At 38.9% G+C, this 23,991-nt stretch overlaps 1 protein-coding gene across 1 annotated transcript in view; it reads right to left on the reverse strand.

The window, feature by feature from the left end:
• LOC109991642 (notch receptor 1) overlaps positions 1 to 3,332 on the reverse strand; it is a 41,314-nt gene extending 37,982 nt beyond the window's left edge. The window contains exons 1-2 of the mRNA XM_020643983.3: positions 3,109 to 3,332; positions 2,254 to 2,335 (exon numbers count right to left, since the gene is read on the reverse strand). Of these exons, the coding sequence (XP_020499639.1) occupies positions 2,254 to 2,335; positions 3,109 to 3,166 (140 nt within the window). The 5' untranslated portion in view covers positions 3,167 to 3,332. The remainder of the gene's footprint in view (positions 1 to 2,253; positions 2,336 to 3,108) is intronic.
• Positions 3,333 to 23,991: the final 20,659 nt, after the last annotated feature.

Consider the following 23,991-nt stretch of genomic DNA (forward strand, 5'->3'; position numbering starts at 1 on the left):
AACTGTTAGTTATAAACTAGAAAGTTCTGTGATTTAAACTCAAGGCCATCATCTACCACAAGAACCTCAATCCTGATAGCTCCTCATCACGTGACTCTCAGCAGTCAACAGGCCGTCTGAGATCTGATGTACACTTTTTATCACTCTGACTGACTGATGATGACAGAGGTATGTGATCCCTCTGCAGCGTCCTTTCTCGACCGCCCAACGTCTCTCATCTCTCTGGCCCGAGTGAGGAGAATCTCTGACGGACTGTCTTTGTTTCTGGTCATAGTTTTGCCGCTGGACTCTGGACTGTCTCAGCTCTGGCTCAGCTCTGTCACTGCTCGTTCCCGCTGCCAAACCTCTGCAGCAAAAATGTGAGGCCTTTGCGGAGCTCTTTGTAGATAAACTTTAGTAAGGAGCTCACATGGCCAGATACGAGGAGGAGATGGTATTTATGGTATGGCACGTCAAGTGGGCATCTCTGTCAGACTTCACATCATACTGAATTCAAGAGCAGTAGCTTTTAATTCAGGCTATTCTACTCTTCTGCAAAGAACAAACTGAGCCTCATGGAAAACAAACATCACTGCATGCTTAAATCACAATACAGTAACTTAATATTTTTCCCTTACAATAAGCTCCAGACAGGATCCGCCTGATGATATAGTATCTCAGTGTTCATACCTTGATGCTTTCAGCTGCCCACCTACTATCAGAGTCATTAATGTAAAGGAATGCTCACTGAAGTTCCTGTAAAAGCGGTGATACAAGCTGTCCTGACATTTTTTAGGACAGCCTGCATCTTAAATCTTCCTGAGTAGCATATTCAAATATGTCCCTCAGAGTGGAAAGTTTTCCCTGTTGGAAATGTAAGATTACGGACAGAGCAATAGAGTTCAACACACCTTTAGATCAATGCTACATGTAAGTGGAAGTGTTTAGAAAGTATCAACTAATGAGTGGGAAAGAACACTTAATGAGCAGAGTAGCAGTTTTATTACAGGCATGACTATTGCGCACTGGAAACTTATATATGTCGTAATTTCCGCCTGCTAAAAAGCTAAATCAAAATGTATAGAAAAATGTCACGAATCCAAATATTTCTTTTACTTTAATCAAAGCCCCCAGACACACAAAAACAGAGCAATGCGTCAAAAACAAACACACAAACACAATACCACACACTGGGCCTTGTGTGCCCGCTTAAAACTTTTCAAAACCGCGAGCTCGTCCATCTCCATGTTTAATTGGAGAAGTCTGAGGAGGAGGAGGACAGTGCAGGGGCACAATGATGGCTTTGTGGCCCAATGAGGAGGTGGGGAAGGTGATGGAGGAGGGGGTGGGTGTGTAATTGTGAGGGGTGCACAACAAAACCAGACCAAATTAAGATGTGGCGGGGGGCCAAGATGGCTGCCTGGGTCTTGCAGTCTTGAAACTGTGGACATGGACAGCCCGGTCATTCACCTGATCATGAGTTGTGGGACGGTAAGATGACTCTGGCCAGTGCTGCTCATGCCAGGATGGAAACAGAGCCAGGAGAAAGTAGGCTTTTGTTGTAAAAACGAGTTCTGGGCATAGCTGAGGCTTATTGGTTTACAAGTGGATTGGAAACGTCCCAGACAAAAAGCTAACCTTGTTTCGGTATTTTCGTAGGTTAAAAAAGATTTACTCTCTGCCATCTGTCCAAAGGAATGAGACAGGGAGAGAGAGAGGGGATAGAGAGAGAGCACCAAGGGCCATTGAGGAGGGGACAAAATCCCAGGAGAGAGGAGGGGTTTTGGAGTGGAGGGGAGGGGGGGGGGGGGGGTAGTGGTGGTTGAAGGACAGAGTCTGAGGGTCTCTCTGGGAAGCCTCACCCAGATTAGTCACACAGAATTAATCGCAACACAGAACAATGGTCGCCGAGCTTCTGGCAACCCCAGCTGTCGCTCCGTGAAAGAATAGAAAAGCAAGATTTAGGGCTGCGAGAGTTTGCCTGCAGAGGAGAGAGTGTGGTGGCACTAACACACACACACACACACACACACACATACACGCACGCACACTATCGCAGTAGTGACCCCTGTCCTCATCAATGTCCACTCATTCCTGTCTCAGCCCTCTGACCATTTGCCTCCCAGAAATAGCAACACTGGTGTGAGTGCTCGCCCATCACAAAAATCTGAGTCATCTCAAACTCCTCATTCGCACATTTTCAACTCTTCACACAGGTATTCCTCAAAATATACAAGGTTACAAAGAACAGAGCGTTGTAAAAATAAAACTTACTTGCACTCTCCAATACCCTCTGGAGTAGTTTCACACCTCCCCTGGCTCGAACACGACTCCGTGGGCATGGAGCATCTTAGACCTGCAAAGGACAAGTTTTAATACACCTGCACCTTGGCAAAAAAAAACTTTTTTTAAGCAAGTCTGGAACAAGTTGATATTTCTGTCTGGCAGCTATAACAGTGTCACAAAGATTCCAAGTTTTCCTCAGGGGTGTTATAAATAAATCAGGTAACGCTCTATAAATGTGAAGTCTATGTGTGACTCTTGCCACCTTAAAGTGCGCTTTTTTTTGTGGCTGAACAGGGGCTTGACACTAGTTTGGCAGTTGCATGCTCCTGTCTGCAGCTGCACCGTAAAGAATGTGCCATTTGGGGAGTAACACAGCTTTGCTATATAATAGAAATCTAAAGAGACCGCAGCCCTGAATACAAGCTGCAAAAAAAAGGCATGCGTTTACATCGAAGTGGGAAAAAGTTGAGCGTTTGCTGGACAAGTGCGCAACTGGTCTGCGCAAAATACGATTAAAATGATGCTCATATGCAGGACTCGAGATGAGAGAGACGTTCAGCATAAATGTTTGGAATAATGTCCCAAGTTGGACATAATATTATTAAAGTTATGTTGGTAAACTTAAATGAACAGCTAACTTCGGAAACTTGCAAGATGAGTCAAAAAAAAAGAAGAAAAAAGTTTGGCAGGCTAAATCTCGTTATCCTACCTGAGTTTCAATTCAGAAGTTTTCAAAACCTTGATGCAACAAGTGAAACGAGCTCGTAGAGTGACTAACAATGCATTTTATTATTAAATTATAAAGTTATACAACTTTCGAGAGAGGACCTCTCCACTACTCACCTCGTGTTAGGGCTATCAGCGACAACAAGAAAGTTAGTTTCACAAACAAAATATGCATTCCTTCTGGTTTAAAATGATTGTACAAATCCACGTGGGTTTTTTCATAGATCCGATATAGTGTCTTCCTCTCCGTAAGTTAAAAAATACACTTTCAGTTCATCCCAGAGTACATCCACAACAGAGGAAGGAAGGCGCGTCTGTGAACTCCGAGCATGGGATGTTGTCACTTCAGATCCCGGTTTGAAAATGACTTGAGGGACGCACTTCTCCAGCCGCTGCTCCGCTTGGAGGGGCGTTATTACACACACACACACACACTCACACGCACGCACACGCACACGCACACGCGCACACACACACACACACACACACACACACACACACACACATACTTTATCCCCAACACACTATACAAGTTGAAGAAGTTAGTGCCAAGTTTGTTTGGTTTAAGTTTTCCCACATAGTGAGAGTACATCAAGTATATTACATTTAAACAGAAAACAAGCCATTTGAGCATGGCAGTTCACTCTTTTACAGCCTTATTGGCACAGCTTAATAAACAGTGTCTTTGGTTTTCTTCATGCTAACATTGGCTACTTAATGAAGGTCCTTTAGTGCCAAGCTGCGGTTATTGTTTTTTCACTGTTGAAAGATTGATGAATGCCAAAACCGGCCACAACATACACTCATAAAGCATTTTGAGTTAGCTTACTGCAAAAGTTAAAGACATAAGTTTGTGCTTAACCAGGCGATGATGCCCGGCTTACTTTAAAAAAAAAAAAAAAACTATACAATGTGAATGTTGCTGGTGGTGACAATCTGCTGATTCAAGTGCTGTGGATGCTGGACCTGGGAAAGGTACTGTGCTTTCACAGATGGATGATATTAAGGACGATGAGTAAGAATTTAAGTGCATTTTAGTTGGATACCAAAGGACCCTCTGCTATCCATTAGTGCTGATTATTTTGATCAAGATAGCCCTTATTCCACAATCTTTAAAGTGACATGGTTGTAGTTTTTCATAACATGTAACTAACCCACTCTTGAGAAATGGTACAAATCATGTCCTAGCAATCAAACTAAAAAAACATCACTTATCAACACACTAATTCAATGTTATAATGACATTATCTTTTCAAAAGATGAAACAAATATCAAATGCCAAATTTTTGTTCTGCTTTCACTTAGGCTTACTTCTAATCCTGCTCTGTGCCAGAAAACACCCTTCTCCCTGACAACAATTCAAAACTTTGAATGTAAAGTTTTCTACTGTAAATGCTGATACAGTGTTACTCTTTCCATAAAGAACCAATATCCACCTGTTGAGTTTATATCAACGCCTGATTTCATGTGGCAATTTAAAAGCTCAATATGACTTTAACAACAATCTCATGCTAACATTTATTTTCTCTGCACTGTGAAAGATACAAGAACCAAATGTTTGAGAGAGTTTTGAAGAATAGAGTTCAAGGGGAGAAACTTTGGCAGAAGATTTTTGCATGGTATTTTGATTCTGAAAGTCACTTCCATGCAGCAAAAATGATCAAGAGACTGAACTAGAGTTTTTGTAAGGACTACATCAGTCAAAACCCAGCCTCTGCTCCTACAGGACATCATAACCATATGAAGCCTGGCAAGCTGCCTGATAGCAGTTTGGATTTTCTGCACCGATAAATAAATGCTGACTTTGACTCTCATGTTTTTTTTCTCAGCAGTCTGCAGAGTCAGCAGATTCTCATCAGGTGGTTTGTGAACAAAGCCTGAGCACCTTCACACAGGTTACTGCTGTCATACACAGGTAAAAAAAAAAAAAAAAAGGACAACTTGTGTTTACTTTTACATTCTTGAACTTGAGTCAGCAGTAGAGGGTTTCAATAGAGTTTGACCTCAAGGTTACCTGGACTATCACACGGGAAGTGAGGACTTCCTTCACCTTTATTTAAATCAGTATTTCTATCTTTGTATTGGAGGAAACATGAAACCAATACAATCCAGTTATGTGTTTTTAATTCACCTTCACAAAAAAAAAATCAAGCTCTTGTAAAAATAATGAAGGTGCAGTAACAAATTAGTTCCTATTCAAGATGTTCCAGGTCTTTGATGCTTTTGTAACTTTCTTTTTTGAAATATCCAAAGATAAGTCTCAGTTGAGAATTTTTTTTTTTTTAAGATTTATTTTTGGGCATTTTGTGCCTTTAATGGAGAGATAGGACAGTGGATAGAGTTGGAAATCAGGGAGACAGAGAGAATGGGGAATGACATGCGGGAAAGGAGCCACAGGTTGGATTTGAACCTGCCGCCCGCTTGGAGGACCATAGCCTCCATACATGGGGCACGTGCACTTATACCACTGCGCCACCGCCAAGATTTTTTTTTTGATGTCATCTGTCGTAGTAACAGTAATAGGAGTGACGTCAGCAGGGGCAGGGGGCTCCGGAGGATCATCTGCAGCAGCCGCCTCGCCAGAAATCCGGTCTCAGTCTAACTTTCAGTCAACTTAACAACAGGCTAAGAGCTGGAGCTGAGGCTGGGTTTAAGCCATAGACTGCCTTATGACCATAAACCATTACATCGTGCACATCAATCATGTCAGCTACAAGCCTAACTATGGATGGAACAGTAACGTTCATAAAATCAAAACTGATGCGTTATTAAAAAAAATCTTATAAATTATAAATAATAAAAATATTAGTTTGTTTTCAGTACCAGCCAGGCTGTAAACATGTTAATTTCTGCTGTAAAAACACCTTTTTTGGTTGTGGTATGTGACTTCCGGGGCTCCTGGAGCCTGCTTCAAGTGGACACTTGACAAACTGCAGGATTTTGCACTTCTGCATTGGCATCATTTTTCAACACCGGAGGTTGCAGCTTGAGTAAGAGTAAGACAGTTAACACTTGAATTAATGAGTTGAGTAAACACAGACCTGCCTCTGTGAACATGACGGTTCATGTCCTGTGTGAAAAAGAAAATCAGTTAGAGTTGTTTGTATGTACCTAAAAGCTACATCAGTTCCTTTATATCACATTGCTTACTTGTACGACATGAATAATGCTGACAAACCTTCCTGTTTACACACCAAAAGTACTTTGTTACATATAAGAAAACCTGGTTAATGGGCCAAAATAAAACATTGACATTTGGTTCGATCACAAAAAGCAGTCTCCTGAGCAAAAAGGGAACCACTGAAAAATGTAGTTCCATCACGAAAAAAGTGGTGTCAGAAAAACAAAATGTTGCTGTCCAAACACTACTGTGGATCAAATCTGTCTTTAGAATAAAGGGGAAATCTTTACACTCCAAAGATCAGAGAAAAAACAGAGCAAATTTGGATGTCTGTTTATTGTGAGCACATTTTAAGCCAGTAATGATCAAAAAGAGTGCTCATAATGCTTACTTGTAACATCTACAGATACACAATAACCAAAGAAAAAAAAAAACAATAATCCACTGGTGAGGACCATGAGTGTGGAAACAGCCACTAACATTGTATTTTACAAAAATGTTGAAGTACATGTAATTCATTTATGCAGTAAAAAGAAGACTGCCCTCAATTCCTTTGCTGTGTTATAGGTCTGGGCACATCTCGTTTGTTGGCCCCTCCCAACATGACTACATGAGTATTTATACTACAATCAATTGAAAGCCTTTGACCCTAAACAGGTAAGTTCCGTTAAATCGAATAAAAGACTGCTAAAACTAATCGGCCGTATTGGAGGTAATTAAGGTGTGTCAGATTAAAAGATCAATACATACGGCAGCTTTTTTATTTATGTATTTGTCATCAATTAATATCACCTTATAGAGACCTTTTCACTTAAAGTGTGTTTTTTCTGAAAATCTCCTTCAAACATCCAAACTTCAAACTGGCATTGAATACTTTTTTCAAAGGTGTTTAAGAGTTGTTAGACCACTGTAGAGCAGACTGAGCTGCTCGTCAACCACATATTTATAAATGACTGTAAGATTATAGCATAGGATAACTGCCAAACAAATGATGCTGTCATGTGAACTGTACGGAGGTGCTAACTGTCTCTTTCAACACCAGCAGGCGCTCATAATTTTAAGAAACCACAGAGGGACACATAGAAACTCCACCAAAAACATTACAGGTAAAACAGCTGCCAGAGAGAGAAAAAAGTGATTCAGACGTTAAAAGCCTGAGGGCAGACAGAGCGTACGAGTGCTGTGAGAGTCAACGATGGAGAGAAAATGTTCATCAAGAAGGTGGAGGTAACAGTAGAAAGATGGTGTCTAAGTGTGCATAACCTAAATGTGAATCAGTCTGTTTACATGCATAAATAACATGATTGTAGTCTGATAAGGTAATGCTATACGGATATTGTCATGTTAATATCTGTCTGATTATCTCATAATCAGCTTTTGCTGTTTAGAGATTAACCCACCTAGATTTAAACTCAATGAGTGAATTAATTAAAAAGGATAGCCTGATTTCATTTGTAATATTAACACAGTCTCATGACATATTAAAGTAGGGCTAGTCCTTGTGGGAAAGTAGATTAATCTAAAACATTAAATGTGTCATTCCACCAAAAATCCCAGAAAAACAACTACTGGTCAAATGAGATACTTCCAAGTTCAAGCTGCACTTTCTTCTCCGAAACATCTAAAGAAATACTAGAAAACGATCATATTCACAAGTTATTGTTTTAGAGTTAAAGGCAGGGCCAATAAAAGAGAAGTGAGATCATATCCTGTCTCTTAGAAATTACTCATAGATGATACCTACATATAAATGCCTAAATAAAAACGAATGTATTCAGAGATTGGACATAAATAGATACCAGCTGCAGAACTACATTTTTCAAGGCAATGTTGCTGATGATTTTGCTTAAACTTGACTTTTTTTTTTTTTATACAAGGCTATGAAGGTTTATTCTCTGGTGGGCCCACTGCCCAACAGACCTGTAGTATTGCTTAATATGTAAATTATGTAACCTGAAACTTGTGGGAAACCTACAGGTGAATCATTCTTCACCTGTAATAAACAACTTTCTGTTTCATTCTGTACAGTTGACCAGATTGTTTTTTAGTCCTGGACATGTTAATCGCTTCACTTTGACACAGATAAGGTCAGAGTGTGACCGAGGTGTCGACCCTGATACCTCAGGTCATTCTGAGGTATCAGTTTACATGACTATTACACAGTTGATCATCTCCCAGGTGAAAAGGTTTGTCGCTCTGCTGCTCCACAGCGAGGTCAGACAACCCCACCCCCCCTTCTGTAAGTGATTATCAAACATATGCCGAAAAACGCTGTATTTCATTTAAATACTCCCCATTGTGCTGTTTTTCATTGTTGGGAAAGAGGGAAATGTGTTTATTGTATTACATTGTGAAGTGGAAGGTAAACAGGATTTGTGTTGATTTCCCACTCATTGTGTTGACCTGGGGGTTGGGGGGTTGGGGGGGGGGGGGGGTCCATCCCCTCGACTGGTGCAGCACAGATGGAGAGACCTGTTCTACTTTATCAGCCTCAAAAACACTGACAGCTGCTCCGAATCGGATCTGATCAGGAACCAAAGTCAAATCTGTCAACCTGTTCATCCTCACGGATAGGTATAATTATACTGATATAGAAGTGAATGATACCTCCAAAGCAAAGAAAACCAACTGTATTCCTCAAAATAACAATAATGTAACAAATCTGCACTCATTACCCCTCATTGTTCTAAAGTGAGAAGTTCAACACATACTAAACAAAGGAGAAGAGAGACGATTAGTTGCTCTATGTCAAAGTTAACCAAATGTGAAAGGTGCTCTGTTGGATAAATTAAATCAAAGTGCCAGAAACAAAATAAAACAAAAATCAGTGCTATTAAAAAAAGTGTTAATGCTGCATAAGGCGGAGGAATTAATTCAAGTAAGTGTTTCTAGTGGCTGAATAATTGGGAAAAGCCAACAAGTTTTGTCCACTGTATTTAAGCATAAGGGTATTAAAAACAAAGTCAACAGGGATTTTAACCTAACCTGTGTAGAAGAAACAACAACAGGGAGGCCATCACCTGATCAAGATGTCAACAAAAAACTGCCTTCAGAGAAATGCAAAGTCACAGAGAAATATTAACTTTATTCTGTATTATAGAAAAAATGTGAAAATGATTGGAGCATAAACGTCATCAGAACTGTTCAATGAATGCTATCAGACATCAAATGAATCTGCCCACTTTCTTTTCTTTCAAGCTTTACGTCAGTTAGCCTACATTCCCCCATTTTGAGTTTCATTGAGTTATAGTTTATTAAATAACGACCATATTCGTAATATGGACAAAAGATATATGTTTTCCCCATTGAACTGGATGTAGCATCCAAGACTTATTTCTGTCTGCAGTCTCTGATCAGCTGTGAGAAATCTATATGAATCCCCGTATTAAACAAGTCTGTAGAATAAGTCTCTTAACTCGTTCTTATAATGAATTGAAATCCTCACATAAGTATAAATAACATGTTAAAATGCATGCATGGTATCTGCTGACGGTTGATCAACTGACTCTTGGCTGCTCCGTGTATTAGTGACAGAAGATAAACTTGTTGAACTGCTGCACTCACTGTGTTTCATGAATGAGCGTCCTGCCAAGAATGTCCAATGTTAATATCACTTTGCATAAAAGATCCTCTGTTAGCTCCTCTGAGACACAGATAAAGTGTGGGTGGGCGCCGTGCAGCCTGCAGCAGCAGATGTGTTGTGTGTAAAAAGGGACAAGTTGGGACGTGCTCATGTAACGCACTGTCATACAAAGTACTGGCCTTGTATCTGTGCATCTACTGTGGCAGGACTGAGAAGGGCGATTATTAATGCTTTGGCTGAAGTCAATAAAAAGTGTAAAAAACATTTTCTTATACTTACGCTGCTATTTCTCCATCAGTTAGTCGCAGTGTAAACAGCAGCAGTTGTGTTCTCTTATGATGTTGGCTTTATGTGTAGCTTTTTCTGGTTCGTAATTGTTTGACATTTTCCTAAAACATCTACAAACACAAATCTTACATGAACTTACCATCCAGTTCTTCTTATAGTATGTAGAGCAAAAGTTACAGTACAAAATGTAGGATTTAAACCGCTTTTCCTAAAACCAGCCTCCAGAAGGCTGAAATTATGTAAAAAACGTTTAGAAATATGGAATTTCTTACACAAAATTGATCATATAGGATGGCATACAAATAAGACATCACTTAGTACATACACATGATGGTCTACACATTTTAAGCACCATCTAACGCTGCTGCATTTGATGTGTTTCGGACATGAACAAAGGGTTAAAAGTCAGGTGACGCTCTTCATCATGATGACGATAATTAACACATTAACCTCTGAAGTGTTACCTCTGCACCTTTTTATTTAGAGGTCAGAGTTTAGTTAGGTTTAGGCAAGAAAACTACTGAGGTTAAGTAAAGGTCATGAACTGTAAAATGAGACTCAAATGCTTCTGGGTGAAAGTCTCAAGCACTGCAAACAAATATCGATATGTTTGAACTTAAAAAAGTTAGTGACTGGACGATGAGTCAAGATAAATTTGTAATAATTAAACACCAAAAACGTTCCAAGTCAAGCTAACTTATGCTTGTTATCTTTTAGTTTAGGTGACTTGTGTTAACATGTTGTTCTGTTAACAACACAGTATTTCTTTTCAATTTGTGGCCAAACCAAAGACCCTCTGGCTAAATTAATATTTAGTTCAACTGTATTAGGAAGTTTATCCTTTTGTCTCCAATTCTTCATTTCAGTTGAATCGTTTTTGTAAGTTGGAAAACTTTACATTAGTTGATATGACATAAACACAAACTATTGAGTAATCACAACAAACCTTGATATTCACATTCATTACATTTCAAATTTGAGTGTTAAAACACCTGAGCACTGAATTCAAACAAGAGCGAGGTCTTGATGAACATTTGGAGTGCATGTGAGTGTCACAGTAAACTACAGTAACCATGCTCACTAGAACGTATAGCCCAATATTGACACTAATTCTCACTGATATGTATTGAAACCCTTTATTTGACAAAACAAGTTCAATGACCTAAAGGCTTTAGCGACACAGACACTCAACTGGAGACCTGTTGGATTAATTGTTGTTGATTCATGTCTCATGTCATCATGGAATTAAAAAAAAAAGGGTCTGGACTTTCCTTTGGTGTTACTGGATAACTTAAAAGAAACAAAAATGTCTCTTCTGGCTTCTCAAAACTTTTAAAATAAAAGTATTTTTTCCACATTTTCATTCAAAAAGGACTAAAAGTGTGTGGATGTGTTTATTTCTTAGAAACACTTTTAAAGGATGATCAGATGAGATTAGTATTTAGAAGTGACTCCAGCAGATCCTATAACCATTAGCAGAAGTGTGAACACCTGTTAGCCTCTTCTTCTCTGCCATGCTTGAAATCACACACACTGAGTCGTGTTTATTGTCTGTACACTTCATCGTGACAGAGTGTGTCAATTTTTTCCGCCGACACTTGCGATAAGTGACCCTTGTAAACTGAGCTGCTCTAATCCTCTCATCCATCAACAGACAAGCTTCCTCTGTTTGCGCTCGAATGCTGATTCATTTACTACAACTGCAGCGTTGACTTCTTCAAATGACAGATGTTTACTGAACATCTCGGGCTGTCCTGTAGGATCCAAGTGGTCCCAAACAAGTCGTTCATAGCCTCCTCAGAGCCCTGCAGTCTTGTTTTGCTTTTTTCTCCAGGGAATCATTACAACCAAGACTTTTCTAATTATAGGCTCTTGTTTACTGCTGATAAATTCACAGGCTGTAACAAGCTTCATGTTGGGGAAAGAAGTGACCCTCGTACTCTCCAAAGCCCTGAGGGACTCTCATTAGATGGACAAGATTGCCAGGGCCGAGCCGGCTAAAGGTCTATGTGGTATAGCATGTAATCAAATTGATCATGTTTTCTTTCTTTTCTGTGTTTCCCCTCAGCAATCATCTTGGTAAGAATTGTTACCTAATAAGGTCCTAAACCTTCTTCCAGTGCTGCATATATATTTAGTTTATACCTGGCTTTTATCATGTATTTTAACTGTGTAAACAACAATGGTCAGAAATGATTTGATTCCACAGTTTCTCCATAGAAAGAACTGATGTGTTTCTGTGCCTCTTATTTGTCTGTTTGGCAGCAATTTACAGAAACAAACTATTTATACAATTAAATCATATTTGGTTTAAAGTGCAAAGCAAGAATAATTCATAATAATAATAACTGTATTTTATATAGCACTTTTCCAAAACAAGTTCTAAAGTGCCTAACAATTAAAACAAGCATGACATAGTTGAAACAGATCCAAAAATATAGTTAAAAGAAGTGAAAGCCATGATAACGTAATACAGTTAAGGATCAGGTCAGGATATGACTCACAAACATGAAAAAAAAAGTGTTCCCTCTGTACATTTTTATTTTTACTATAATTTTGATCTTAGCATTTGATATCTGTTGTCACGAACGGTTGGAAAACAAGGGAAGAGGACCCAAGTGCATTAACCAAAAATATTTAATTAAACAAAAAGGCAACAAAAACCCACTTTCAAAAGTTCAACAAAAAACACAGGGATCAAAAACAGGGATCCACCAGTACACTGACATACCAACAAACGACATACAAACGACATACAATGAACGGACACAGAAGGGAAGAAACACAGAGACTAAATAGACATGGGGTAATCAAACACAGGTGAGACTAATAACACAGGTGAAGACAATGAGGGCAATCACAATGGAGGGAAACACACAGAGGAAGGAATGGACACAAGAAACACTGAGGACAACTACAAAATAAATACATGAAACACTAAAGACACACAGAACTCAAGAATGAACAAAACACACTAGAACACAGAGATACATGAGGATAATAAATGACAATACAGAACAGAAAACACTGAAGACAAAACTAGGAAACACACAAGGGAAAAACCAACAACACTAGGATAAAACAGGGAAACTCAAATACAAAACCAAATCATGACATTTGTACTTTTTTGATAAACTGGCTACTTCATTTAACAAATATTCCTCCGTGAAGTATGCAAAATACTTCCAATTTAGATATATAAAGTGTTTGCACCTGTACATTTAAATATCCTAAAAGAATAGACTGTTGACCTTGGTGGAGGTTTAAATCACATGATCGCAGGAGAATGAGTCACCAAAGGGTTTTCAGATCTTTTGTCCTTTTCCCAGTAGACACAAATGGTTAGTTTAGGGGATATCCCCTTTAACACCAGAGTTTGATTTGTTATCAAAATCAACATCACATCCTCTATGGAGACAATTCCTTCGAGCGTGGTGTCCATCATGATACAGAGCGTACCTGAGGGAAAGAAAATAGGCCATTGTATTGCAGGGGTATTGTTTCCTTAGTGTTTCAAACCTGGATTAATGTATCCTGGTGTTGCTGTATTGTTCTTATCAGGGAGGAGGGTTTACTGACTTGATTGTTGAATTGTAGGTTCTGTTGCCCAATGTGAGGAAATGCAGACAAGGGTCACTGGCTCCTGTTTTCCTGTGGTAACAGGCAGAAGGGAAGGAGGTGGCTGCAGAGAGTCTAACGTAGTGTTGGAAAAGTTTGGAAACACTCTGCTGCTTAGTAAAGTCCTAAATACTGGAAAACTTCCTTTCACTAACCAGTACCTGTAATTATAAGGACAAGAATTAATAAAGTTATTATAAGCTCACATCAGCGTGATCAAAACTATACATTTCAAAGCTTTTAAGTCGCTCAAGTCAATATCAACAATAAAGTTGTGTATAGTAGGAAGATGTTATGATTATATGATAAGCAACAAATAAATGGAAGTAACCAAAATGCAGCAAAAATGGCTGACTCATAATAATATATTGTTTTTTTTTTTACATTTGCATTGTATATGAGCCTGCAAAGTAACTTCATGCTTTAAATTGTCAAATATGTGTGGAGGATTGTTTCCAAACAGTGGGGAAGAATTAAGAAGTTGCATCAATGAAATACCCCAAAACTGTACAGCTGGCTCCACATCTGTCAGCTGTACGTCAACAATATACACATTTTACATATTTAAGCTTTGATAAGATCAGAATAGAGTGTGGGTATAGGGTTAATACAGTACTGCATAAGGAGTTTTATTACACCTTTTTTTATACCTTTTTACACTGTTTTAACAAAATACCTGTTCTGTGTGGTAAAGTATTTTATAAAGTGTTTCTTATGTTGGAAAGACATTTGGTAATATCTTAATTGTATCCAAAACAGAAACAAATCTTGAACAAGGTCAGCGTGTCAACATGTCAGATCTACTGTCTCAACCGAGCCAAAAAGCCATTATGCCGCTTTCCTGTGTCTCTACCCTTAAGGCTAATTACACTAATGATAGCTGCTGTGTTGTATGCCATCAACAGCGTACATTTGTCACTTTTATGTCCACTGCAGCTGCTTCCCAGTATTGTGGCTCCCCGACGATGTAAGCACGTCATGTGTGCACAGCCAGGCACAGCAGGTCTCTGGTTCTCTAACCTGGACTGAAACAGAGTGGTGGGAGGTCCAGAGACCCTGGTTCTGTTTTTGGACACATAATCACAAACAGGAAGTCCCTGCTAGCCAGTCACACGGGGCAGCTTCCTCCTTTTGTTTATGGGGGGGGGGGGGGGGGGGGGGGGGGACAAAGTTGTGCCAGTGTTTTCTGCTCCAGCATCCCTTCATGTCCTTTTTACTCCATCTCTTTCTCTGTCTGCTTTTTTAAAAATTGTTTCCTCTTTTTTCATCACTGGAACATTTTGTTCTAAACAGGTAACATAAATAACGCTGAATGCTATCTCTATTGATTCGCCTGACAAATATAGAGTTATGCCTTTCTTATTTTCATTGGTCAAATATTACAACTTTTTTAAAAAAAAACCTAGAAAAAAACTAAAGGTAAAGTTATCATAGCTCCTATGTCACGCTCAAATAACGTTACAGATATAACAAGAACCTTGAAACCTTCATTTTACCTATGAACTATATTTATCCCTTTTCTGCACTCTTGATAGCAAAACAGTCTATGTGTGTTTCCTTTTTACAACAAAGAGTTAAAAAAAGATTTCTATAAACTACAAACATGATTTTTTTCATCCCCTAACCAAGTGGTTGTTGGTTTGACCCTGAAAGTAAGTTAACCTTCACAGAGCATTTTTTTTAACCCGATCATGATCTTTTTCCTTACTTGTGGAAAGTGGATCAATTTTGTGTTGCTGTTCTGTAATGTTTCTTTGAAAGCCTCTGATAAAGGATGTTAAGCAGCTGCTTTGGTTTAGAAAAGTTTATTTGGGTAGTTTCGGAGGGTTTTCATGGCGCAGAAAATATATTTTTTTAATTCACATGTTTTCAATGTTTTTCTTCAGTCAAATAAGGGCCTTTAAACGTTGGCTTCCTGTCATGGACTTCTTGCTATTGTAGAAACAGAGCAATGAGATCTGCAGGTAAAAGGACTTAAACTGTCCTGAAATAAAGTTTGAAAGGATTGCACATTTTTTTTAAAATGTTGAAAGATAACTCACAAATCCAGCAGACACACAATGACACACAATGCAGCATTGAGCTTGTCGTGTCTTGAGAAATAGTCTGACACACCTCTGAGCCAATTTTCCCATGCAGGGAGAGAATACCAATCCTTTGTTCCTTGAATATTTGATAATTACCGCAGAGACAGCTCTTACGCTCTCAGCATACCACCGTTATGTACAGTGAAAACAACTCTCTACTTGTGAAGCATGTATGTGAAGACTCCTTTAAGAGAGCTATTTTTATAAGAACATCTAGTTTCATGGAAAAAAGTTATTATCAGAAGCTGTTTGCTGTGGATGCAAAACCTTCTCAAGAGGATTATATATACTTAAAATGTTAACTTCCCGATGTTATACTGAGGCTGTTTGCCTGAGGCACAGCATGGAAAAAAAGAGGGTGTGCTCATGAGTTTGGGAACTATGCAGCCTTTCCCTTATGAGGATTTCCCGTGGGACTACATCTCCTCCGTCCATAACCTGATCCATCTTTTAGACTTGGTTTCCTGTGCTCACTTGTGATCTATTAACTTTAATTCCTTTTTTCGACCATCAAGACGTCATTTGTACTCTGTTTACCATTCATTAGCACCTCTCTTTTAGTCAATGATTCTCATAATATTTCATCTGCCAGTCCAGAGTGTTTCACTCCCACACAGCCTGTGGACATGCTATGTGTCAGAGGTCCAGGCTCGCCTAATTTCCCAGGGGCGGTTTTAGCAACTTTAATCCACTTTTTCCAGCAGTTTAAAACCTACACAGGAAACGTTCACTGACACAAGAAATAGACTTCATTCTCTAAAAGGCCTGTTGTGTTGCTGAAAAGATTCCCAGTCAAAAGCAGTCATTTGTTTCCATAGACAAACGTATGCATAAGACTCCAACAAGATCAACCCAAAAACACATGCCAGTTTCTGCACAATGATGTCATCGTATACGGGCACCAGATTCTCCAGCGTTAAATCACTTCCTGTAGACTAAAGGCCACCACCTAACATTTTTAAATTAGATGCGTCACCTTTTCCCAGTCACTGCTCATTTTGCTCCAATTTTGGCATTGCTACTTTTCCTTAAGAGTATTACAGAGACCAGCCCCTCGTTTGTGCCCATTTTCAGACATCACACTGTGTACAGGAACAGGCCGAAGAGAGGTAGAAGTACAATGTGAGCTTTCATTGAAATCTGTCAGCTCAAAAGTATGGGTGTGGTGCATGACTGTATAATTTGTGGACAAATCTGCTAATTAATTTAAAAATCCACGTCTTTTTTTTCACATTTAACTTGTGCACAGATAAAGATTGTCACAAGTAGAGCATCATCAATCTGTTTTCATGTTTATTCACAGTTCTTTGTCACGGTTTAGAAAGATTATGGTCCTTGTTTCAATTTAAGTTTCAATCACTGGTAAAATAAAAGGGTTGTCAAATAACATTAGCAAAAACTAAGGTCTATTGGGAATCAGTGCTGTTTGCGAGTTCAATCCTGCTATTGCAAGTTTCATACGTTTTCACTGCTAGCTCCTTTAATATTCCCTCTATGCTTTAAAAATCCATGATGCTATTAGTATCTTACCCTTCCATGAAGGCATTCCTGATCAAGTTGAAACAAATGAAAATGCAAAGTCTGCCATGACTTTGAAAAGAACATATTCTTAGCAAAATTGTAATATTTTTGGAATTTGACATGCAGGAAAAAAAAAAAATAAGAAGACCGGGTAGTTGTAAGGGTAGTCGTCGCAATGATAACAATTATACATTTGTATTTCATATCATTGAAAGGGTTGTAGTTAGTTTGAAGCATTAAAAGTTTTTATTTAGGTTTAAAGAAAAAAATACAATAAAGTAATAACTAGTTTCAACTATCTTAGAGGAAGATGGTTAGCCTCTCTTAATCATGTCCATTTTCTCCTAAATAACAAAAACGACAAAAATCATAAACTGCATATCTGATAGAACCAATTCCATGTGGGCTTGCTGAGAAAATTCTATTCTGCATTATTTTATTTAAGTGTTTTTACATTATACACCATACTCCGTCATGCAATAGTTTCAGCACCTGCAGCCCACGCACTGAAAGATGTGTAATAAGATAGATGTCCTCTGTAGCACTGATTGGGGAGACGTGTTGTGCAAGGCAAGAGTTTCACTACACAGCTGGGACAGACTGGCTTCAAGTCCCTGTGGGTTTGTGGGTAAATATCTGCAGCCCAGTCATGGGAATGAAATAGCTCTGTGTCAGGTCTGTGAGCTTGGGGTTACAGATATGGACTTCACCAGAGCAAGGTCACGACAGATTCTAGGTCTTTCTCCCATAGGCAACTTGATCTCTTTTCTGCTGTGTCTTTTTCTGTCTTTGAAAAACACACACAAACACCCACATGTCTCCCTTTTCCCACTGAACATCTTTGTGGGGAAAATATTCGCTGGAAAATCACTGTTTACCCGAGCCATTGATGCTCTCCGGTTTATTACTCTAAGATTTAATGATTTCAGTTTGGACAATAAAAATGTAAGCCCCTGTAATGTGCGTGTGTGGCTTGTTTGTGAGAGTAATCTCATAATTGTAGTTTGTGCGAGGGAAGGAAGGGTGAGGATTAGTGTTCTTGTGTGTGTCGCTGTGTAATGTCTGAACGAGAACAGCGTGGGAGCTCCTGACACCCTGCCACACAAAGAGCGAGGAAGCCAGGAGTTCTGTAGGACAATGAATCACCTGAGGGGTTGATTTTGATGCTCGACACCGCAGAGGAAGTGAGGGAAAGAGAAAATTCACACGGCCCCTTTTATTTACAACAATAATACTTCCCTTTTTAGCTGAGCGGGGGGTCTTTGTACCAGGTATTCACCTGCAGCTCTTTCGCTATTCGTGCATCAATAACTTATTTCTCTCATATTGCAATCAATAAATTTTTGGTTACATTAGGAGTGTTGGAAGGTTTGCCTTTAAAGAAAAATCACCTTTTTTTGCTCGTGAAAAGTGATGGAGCCACAGTGTAAACACACTCTGAATGTACAATAATGGAATCAAAATGCACAAAGGAGAAGTTGTGCCAAATTAAAGATCAATTGGGCAAATTAGTTAAACCCTTACTTGGATAACCAGGAACTCCCATTGCTTCATTTATTTAAAGCTAATGTTCAGTAACAGTCTGTAATCTTTATTTATTGAAATATAAGAGTTAACTTAGATTACTTAACAGTGAGTGGACTTCCTTTCTCCCCCCTGACTTTACAGCTGATGTATACCATGTTTCCTCAAGAGATACTGTAGGCAGACAATTAAATGGACAATTACTCCAATAATGTGTGTGTGTGTGTGTGTGTGTGTGTATGTGTGTGTGTGTGTGTGCGCGTGAGATGTTCTGCTCTGGGATAATCTGCTATGTGTTATAGTTTCTATTGCTATTTGATGTTTTTAATCGTGACCTGCCGAGGGACTGCAGATGTAAATTAGCTCAAGGCTAACTCTGGTGCAATGCATCAATGGCAACATTTATGTTTAATATTGTACATGGTCCCTTTACAAATAAAAAGTTAAGTAAGAAAATAAAGTAACATGTTTCTCTTTATTTGAATCTTTTTAAAACATTTAGGATAAAGTGAATACATTGCTGAAAAATGTGTAAAATTGGTGTCTCTACTTTAATAATGATAGGTTACATAAATCTTAAAAGGGGCTATATGTAACTTTCAAAAATACTGCGTTTGTAGGCGAACTGCACCAGTAACCTGTTGCTCGCTCTCCCTCGCGTGCTCGTCATATTTACCGGCATAATGTTTACAGAGGAGGTAAGAGGTCATACACATGTGAAAGTCTGTGAAGGAGTCTGTGTGTCTGTATTCATTCTCCATCCTACAAACGACAGTCTCTGCAGGCACTGGCTGAGAGCAGGAGTGTGTGATGAGTTTGTCTGCCTTTGAGAGCTCCTAGGGCGGATAGAAGTGTGAGGAAGACGGCCTCTGGCTGTGCAGGTGAAAATACGACGAGGAAAAAGTTTATACAGGCAACACAGATAGACAGTGAACATCTACTTTTTCACATCAGTTAACCGTTCGCTTATTAATGGGCGATAAAAAACGATTTATACATGTAAAAAGTTACATATAGCCCCTTTAATATAAATTGTTACCGAAGCTAACTCTCTTCCTTGCAGGTTAATCATGACCTGATCAAATCCATTCACTTACAGAAACTTCAGATGGACTCATATTATGGAAACTCTACAATATTTAAAAACATGTTTAAAAGATATTTGGTTTACATGAGGCTCAGAAAGGTATAAGACACCGTTTATCTCTTTAAGTTTTATTTTAACATTTGGCTATAAGCAGCTAACTTATAAAATAACATGCACCAGTAATGGAAATTAGTCAGTACAGCCGTAATGATTCCCTTATGTTGCATGTTATGCAATGTCTCAGAGTATTTTCTCAGAACAGACATTTTGACTTCTGAGTGCAGTGAAAGATATCTCAGGGGCCGCTTATTAAACAAAACAAGGGACAAGGGACCCTGTAAGCCGCGACAGTGTAACAGTATTCCCAATACCGTACAAAACCAGAATCACAATGCAATAAAAAACTTTGTATCCACTTTACTTGAATGATTTTCCACAATATTTTGAGGATCTGCACATAAAACCTAAACAGCTCAGGGGATTAAGTGCTGCAGACACAGCATGAGAACCTATACATAAAACAATGGTTCTTGTAACAAAACGATTAGGAGCAACTTGCACTAACATCAAGTGCATACTTCCTCCATATTGGTTTTATGTTGACAGAATCACCTACTGCATGTGCTGATTTTCCCAGCTGCACGTACACAGTCCAGAGGAAGTAAATGTTTTGTTTACTGTAATTAAGCTCCTTAGCTTCTCCGAGTTCCAGGTCTCACCAACAGGTCTGCAGGATTTATGTTCTGACTTCTTTTCAGAATTCCCCTTTTCACCTCTCAAGATTGAGAAAAACTTACATTAATTATAGACCTAACTATTTGTTTATGTGCTTAATCCTGCTCTTAAAAGAAAAACAGCTATTTGAGTCTCTGGCTCCCATGCAGTTCACAGGGTACTTGAATATCCCGCTCTGTCTAAACAGACAAATACATAGTCGGCATAAATAGGTCTGTTTGTTCCTCATGCGTTTGCTCTCATGACAAGACAATCTCACAAAAGTGGGGAAATTATAAAGCAGCAGAGCTACATAATGAGCAGCATTTATCCCTCAACAGCAGCTGTGAGAAAATACTGGAGACATAAAAGGTTTACAAGACCATTGCCTGTCCCTTTCAATAAAGCAGTGTTGAATAGGACAATGTATTTTCCCAGCACTTAGCCAATAATTCCTTTGCTGGCTTACAGGAGTTCTGATTGAAGGTTCTTTTATACTTTTTTACTTTTTGGATTTTTTTTTCACATGTCATACAGGATTTAAGTTCAAAAGTAGAAGTAATATTTACATAAGGTGCTTTTTCAAATGTAGAGAGACTTTGGGGAGGCATCCAGACCTCAAGAAGGTCAGAGGATACATACGTATATATGCAATATAGACAATGTTTTAATTCTTTAACACAAAATACTGTAGCCTCAGTCTAACCCTGAGTTCTGCGTTGATTTATGGTGCGTTCCATTTGATCTCTGAAGTCTGCAGTTCTGAGTTGCCGGTCTGATACGTCATCAGGAACGCGCCCCCTGAAGTCAGAATTCTGACTCTGAGAAAATCCAACATGGCTGCTAAGTGCATCAACGGTAACGTTTAAGCGGTAACTATTATGTTTATCTTTTTGAGATTAAATCACACTAATAGTATCGTGCAAGTTCTATCTGTGGACATGCTGTCATTTTGTTTTCTTGCACAAACTATCACGTAGTGTATAGATCGTCTGGTATTAGCTAACAAAACAAAGGTTCTTCTGGAGGTGTCCATATTGCTTGTTTGACTTACAACTGGAACACGGTCAACTCGTGTGTGACGTCTTTCCCAGCTCCAAGATCAGAGCTCCGAGGTAAATGGAACGCAACATTACCACAGGTGGGAAACTCTGAGTTTCCTGTTCAAAAACAGCTGATTTGAGATTGTTCAATCAACTCTGAGTAAGATCACTCAGGCTGTTTTCTCAAATGCCTACTACATACTACTGTCGAATGCAGTATGCAGTTTGTACTGCACGTAGTATGTACTATGTTGTAAATATAACTCCCTTCAGAGTAATAATGCAGCCCCTTCATATAGATGCTCCTCGACTAAATGACATGCCATGTTCAGATAATATTGAAACAACCTGGATTTTTATTCAAACAGACAGTGAATCTCCACTAACACGTAAGTGATGTGGACTGAATGAATGAATGAGGAAATTAAACGGTGTAAATCTGGGTTCATGGAAGAAAACCTGCTTGCGACCAGGTTAGGTTTACAGACTCAGTAACCATAGTAACTGACTCAGAGATTAAGTTACCACTCTTTCTTGAAAGGGCTTGAATGACCCCTCTTTCCCGGGTTTGAGTTACCTTCCTTTCTGAAATGGGAAAACCCAGAGTTTCCCTCCATTCAGGTTTAACAGACTCAGAGTTTGCACTAAACTGATTTCTGAAACGGCCTCTGGTCTTGACAGCAGTCATTTATCAAAACTATTAAACACTTAAAGTGGCTTATTCCTGATGCATCTATAATGGAGAGATACTATGTAACTTTCAATGATTATTTTTATTATTTAAATTTCAGTTTTATCAAATTATGACTAAAATATGTGCTCTTTATTGGGCTTTTATCTGTGACATCAGTCCAACACTTTCTATTCCAGTTAAAACTAATGCAACTTTTTGCTTACCCTGAAATCCCCGACCTAACAGCACAAACAAGACATGGTGAGATCCACACCTATGGCTGCATTACAAGCCCTTATCAAACTTTTTCATCAGTTTCCCACACTGTTCTCCCTCTGTTTGTGATTGTTTTGAAAATGCTGACTCTGTCTTGTAAAGTTCTTTTCACACCCTGCAAGAGACCAGGAATTCAGGTAACTTTCTCCACGAACTGGTATCCTGCTCCCATCAAGTATCTGTGAGACCATCACACTCCTGTTTCGATCATCTGACACCTGACGTTCTGTTTCACCTCGATCAACGGTTTGTTTCCTCTCTCCATTCCTGCGACACAAAGGAAAAGGCCTTAGGGTTACTGCCTATTGTTTACCCACCAACATCATATCTGTTTCTCTGCCTGCACACAATCATTGGTGAGATTTTTTTCCTTTTTTTAAACAGGAACAAAATTCCTCCAGAGCCTGGGAAAAAGTCCTAAATAAGGAAAAGTGCGGCTGTTTGTACTCACACAGCAATTTGCCTGCAACCTAAAAGAGGCTTGGTTTCACTGTGTTTGTAGTAAACTGTTCTTAGATCATTTGCATGTTTTACATTATAATGACAACAAACAGACAGACAGACAGACAAGCATAAAACTCCCTGGAGGGCATTGAAAAAAAGATCATATCAATGTGGTTTGTATTTTATGTCTGTATAGGGAAAAGAGACAGTTGAAGATTTCATCAAGCACCTGGTCTCATATGCTTATCCTTTAATTATCAAGAGAAACTGCATAACAGACGTTTATGAGATGGTCAGCTGTGTAAATATTTTTCTTGTTTTGTGGTTTGTGTAGCAGCAGAAAAGGAGAGTCGGTCCCATGCACTCTGTCATATCTCTCCTCATCAGATTTACAGTAATTCAGCTTAACACAGACAAACAAATTAACAATCACCAAGAGCTATTTTTAGAAGTAATGAGCTGCTGACCATCCCGGCAGCCTCTCCGTGGCCTCTGTCTGTCCTTTCAGAGTCACTGAGCTGAAGCTGAAATGACCAACAAAGAGCAGATCATCCCAAAAGGCTTTATGGCTGGTTGAAGGTTGACACTAATACTGATATTTATAGTTGACACCTGCTTAGAGCCAGTTTGTTGCACAAATGCTGTGCCAGATTATCATACATTTAAATAACCTTACTGATCATTTCTTTTTTTGTGATAAAACATGCCCACTCATGCTAAAAGTATACGCTTCATATCCAAGTTAACCAGTATTGATACTTGACTGCTGTGTTTTTAAATAATGCAAAGCAATACTTCTACTTATAACATTAACTAATGTGAAAGGCCCAATATTTTATCGGTATATTGATTTTTGTTTTCCACAGGACTGTCACGACAGACTTGTGGATTTCTGTTCAGCCTCTGGTCTGTGGTTAGCTATAAATGTTCTTTGGTTAAAATTTTGGAAAAGATCATTTCAATGCGGCCACCATGTGTAGATAGTATTTGACAAGATTGCTTTATTTCGGTGGATAAACAA

The sequence above is a fragment of the Labrus bergylta genome, chromosome 2, assembly GCF_963930695.1.
Source record: "Labrus bergylta chromosome 2, fLabBer1.1, whole genome shotgun sequence".
In the NCBI taxonomy this organism is placed as follows: domain Eukaryota; kingdom Metazoa; phylum Chordata; class Actinopteri; order Labriformes; family Labridae; genus Labrus; species Labrus bergylta.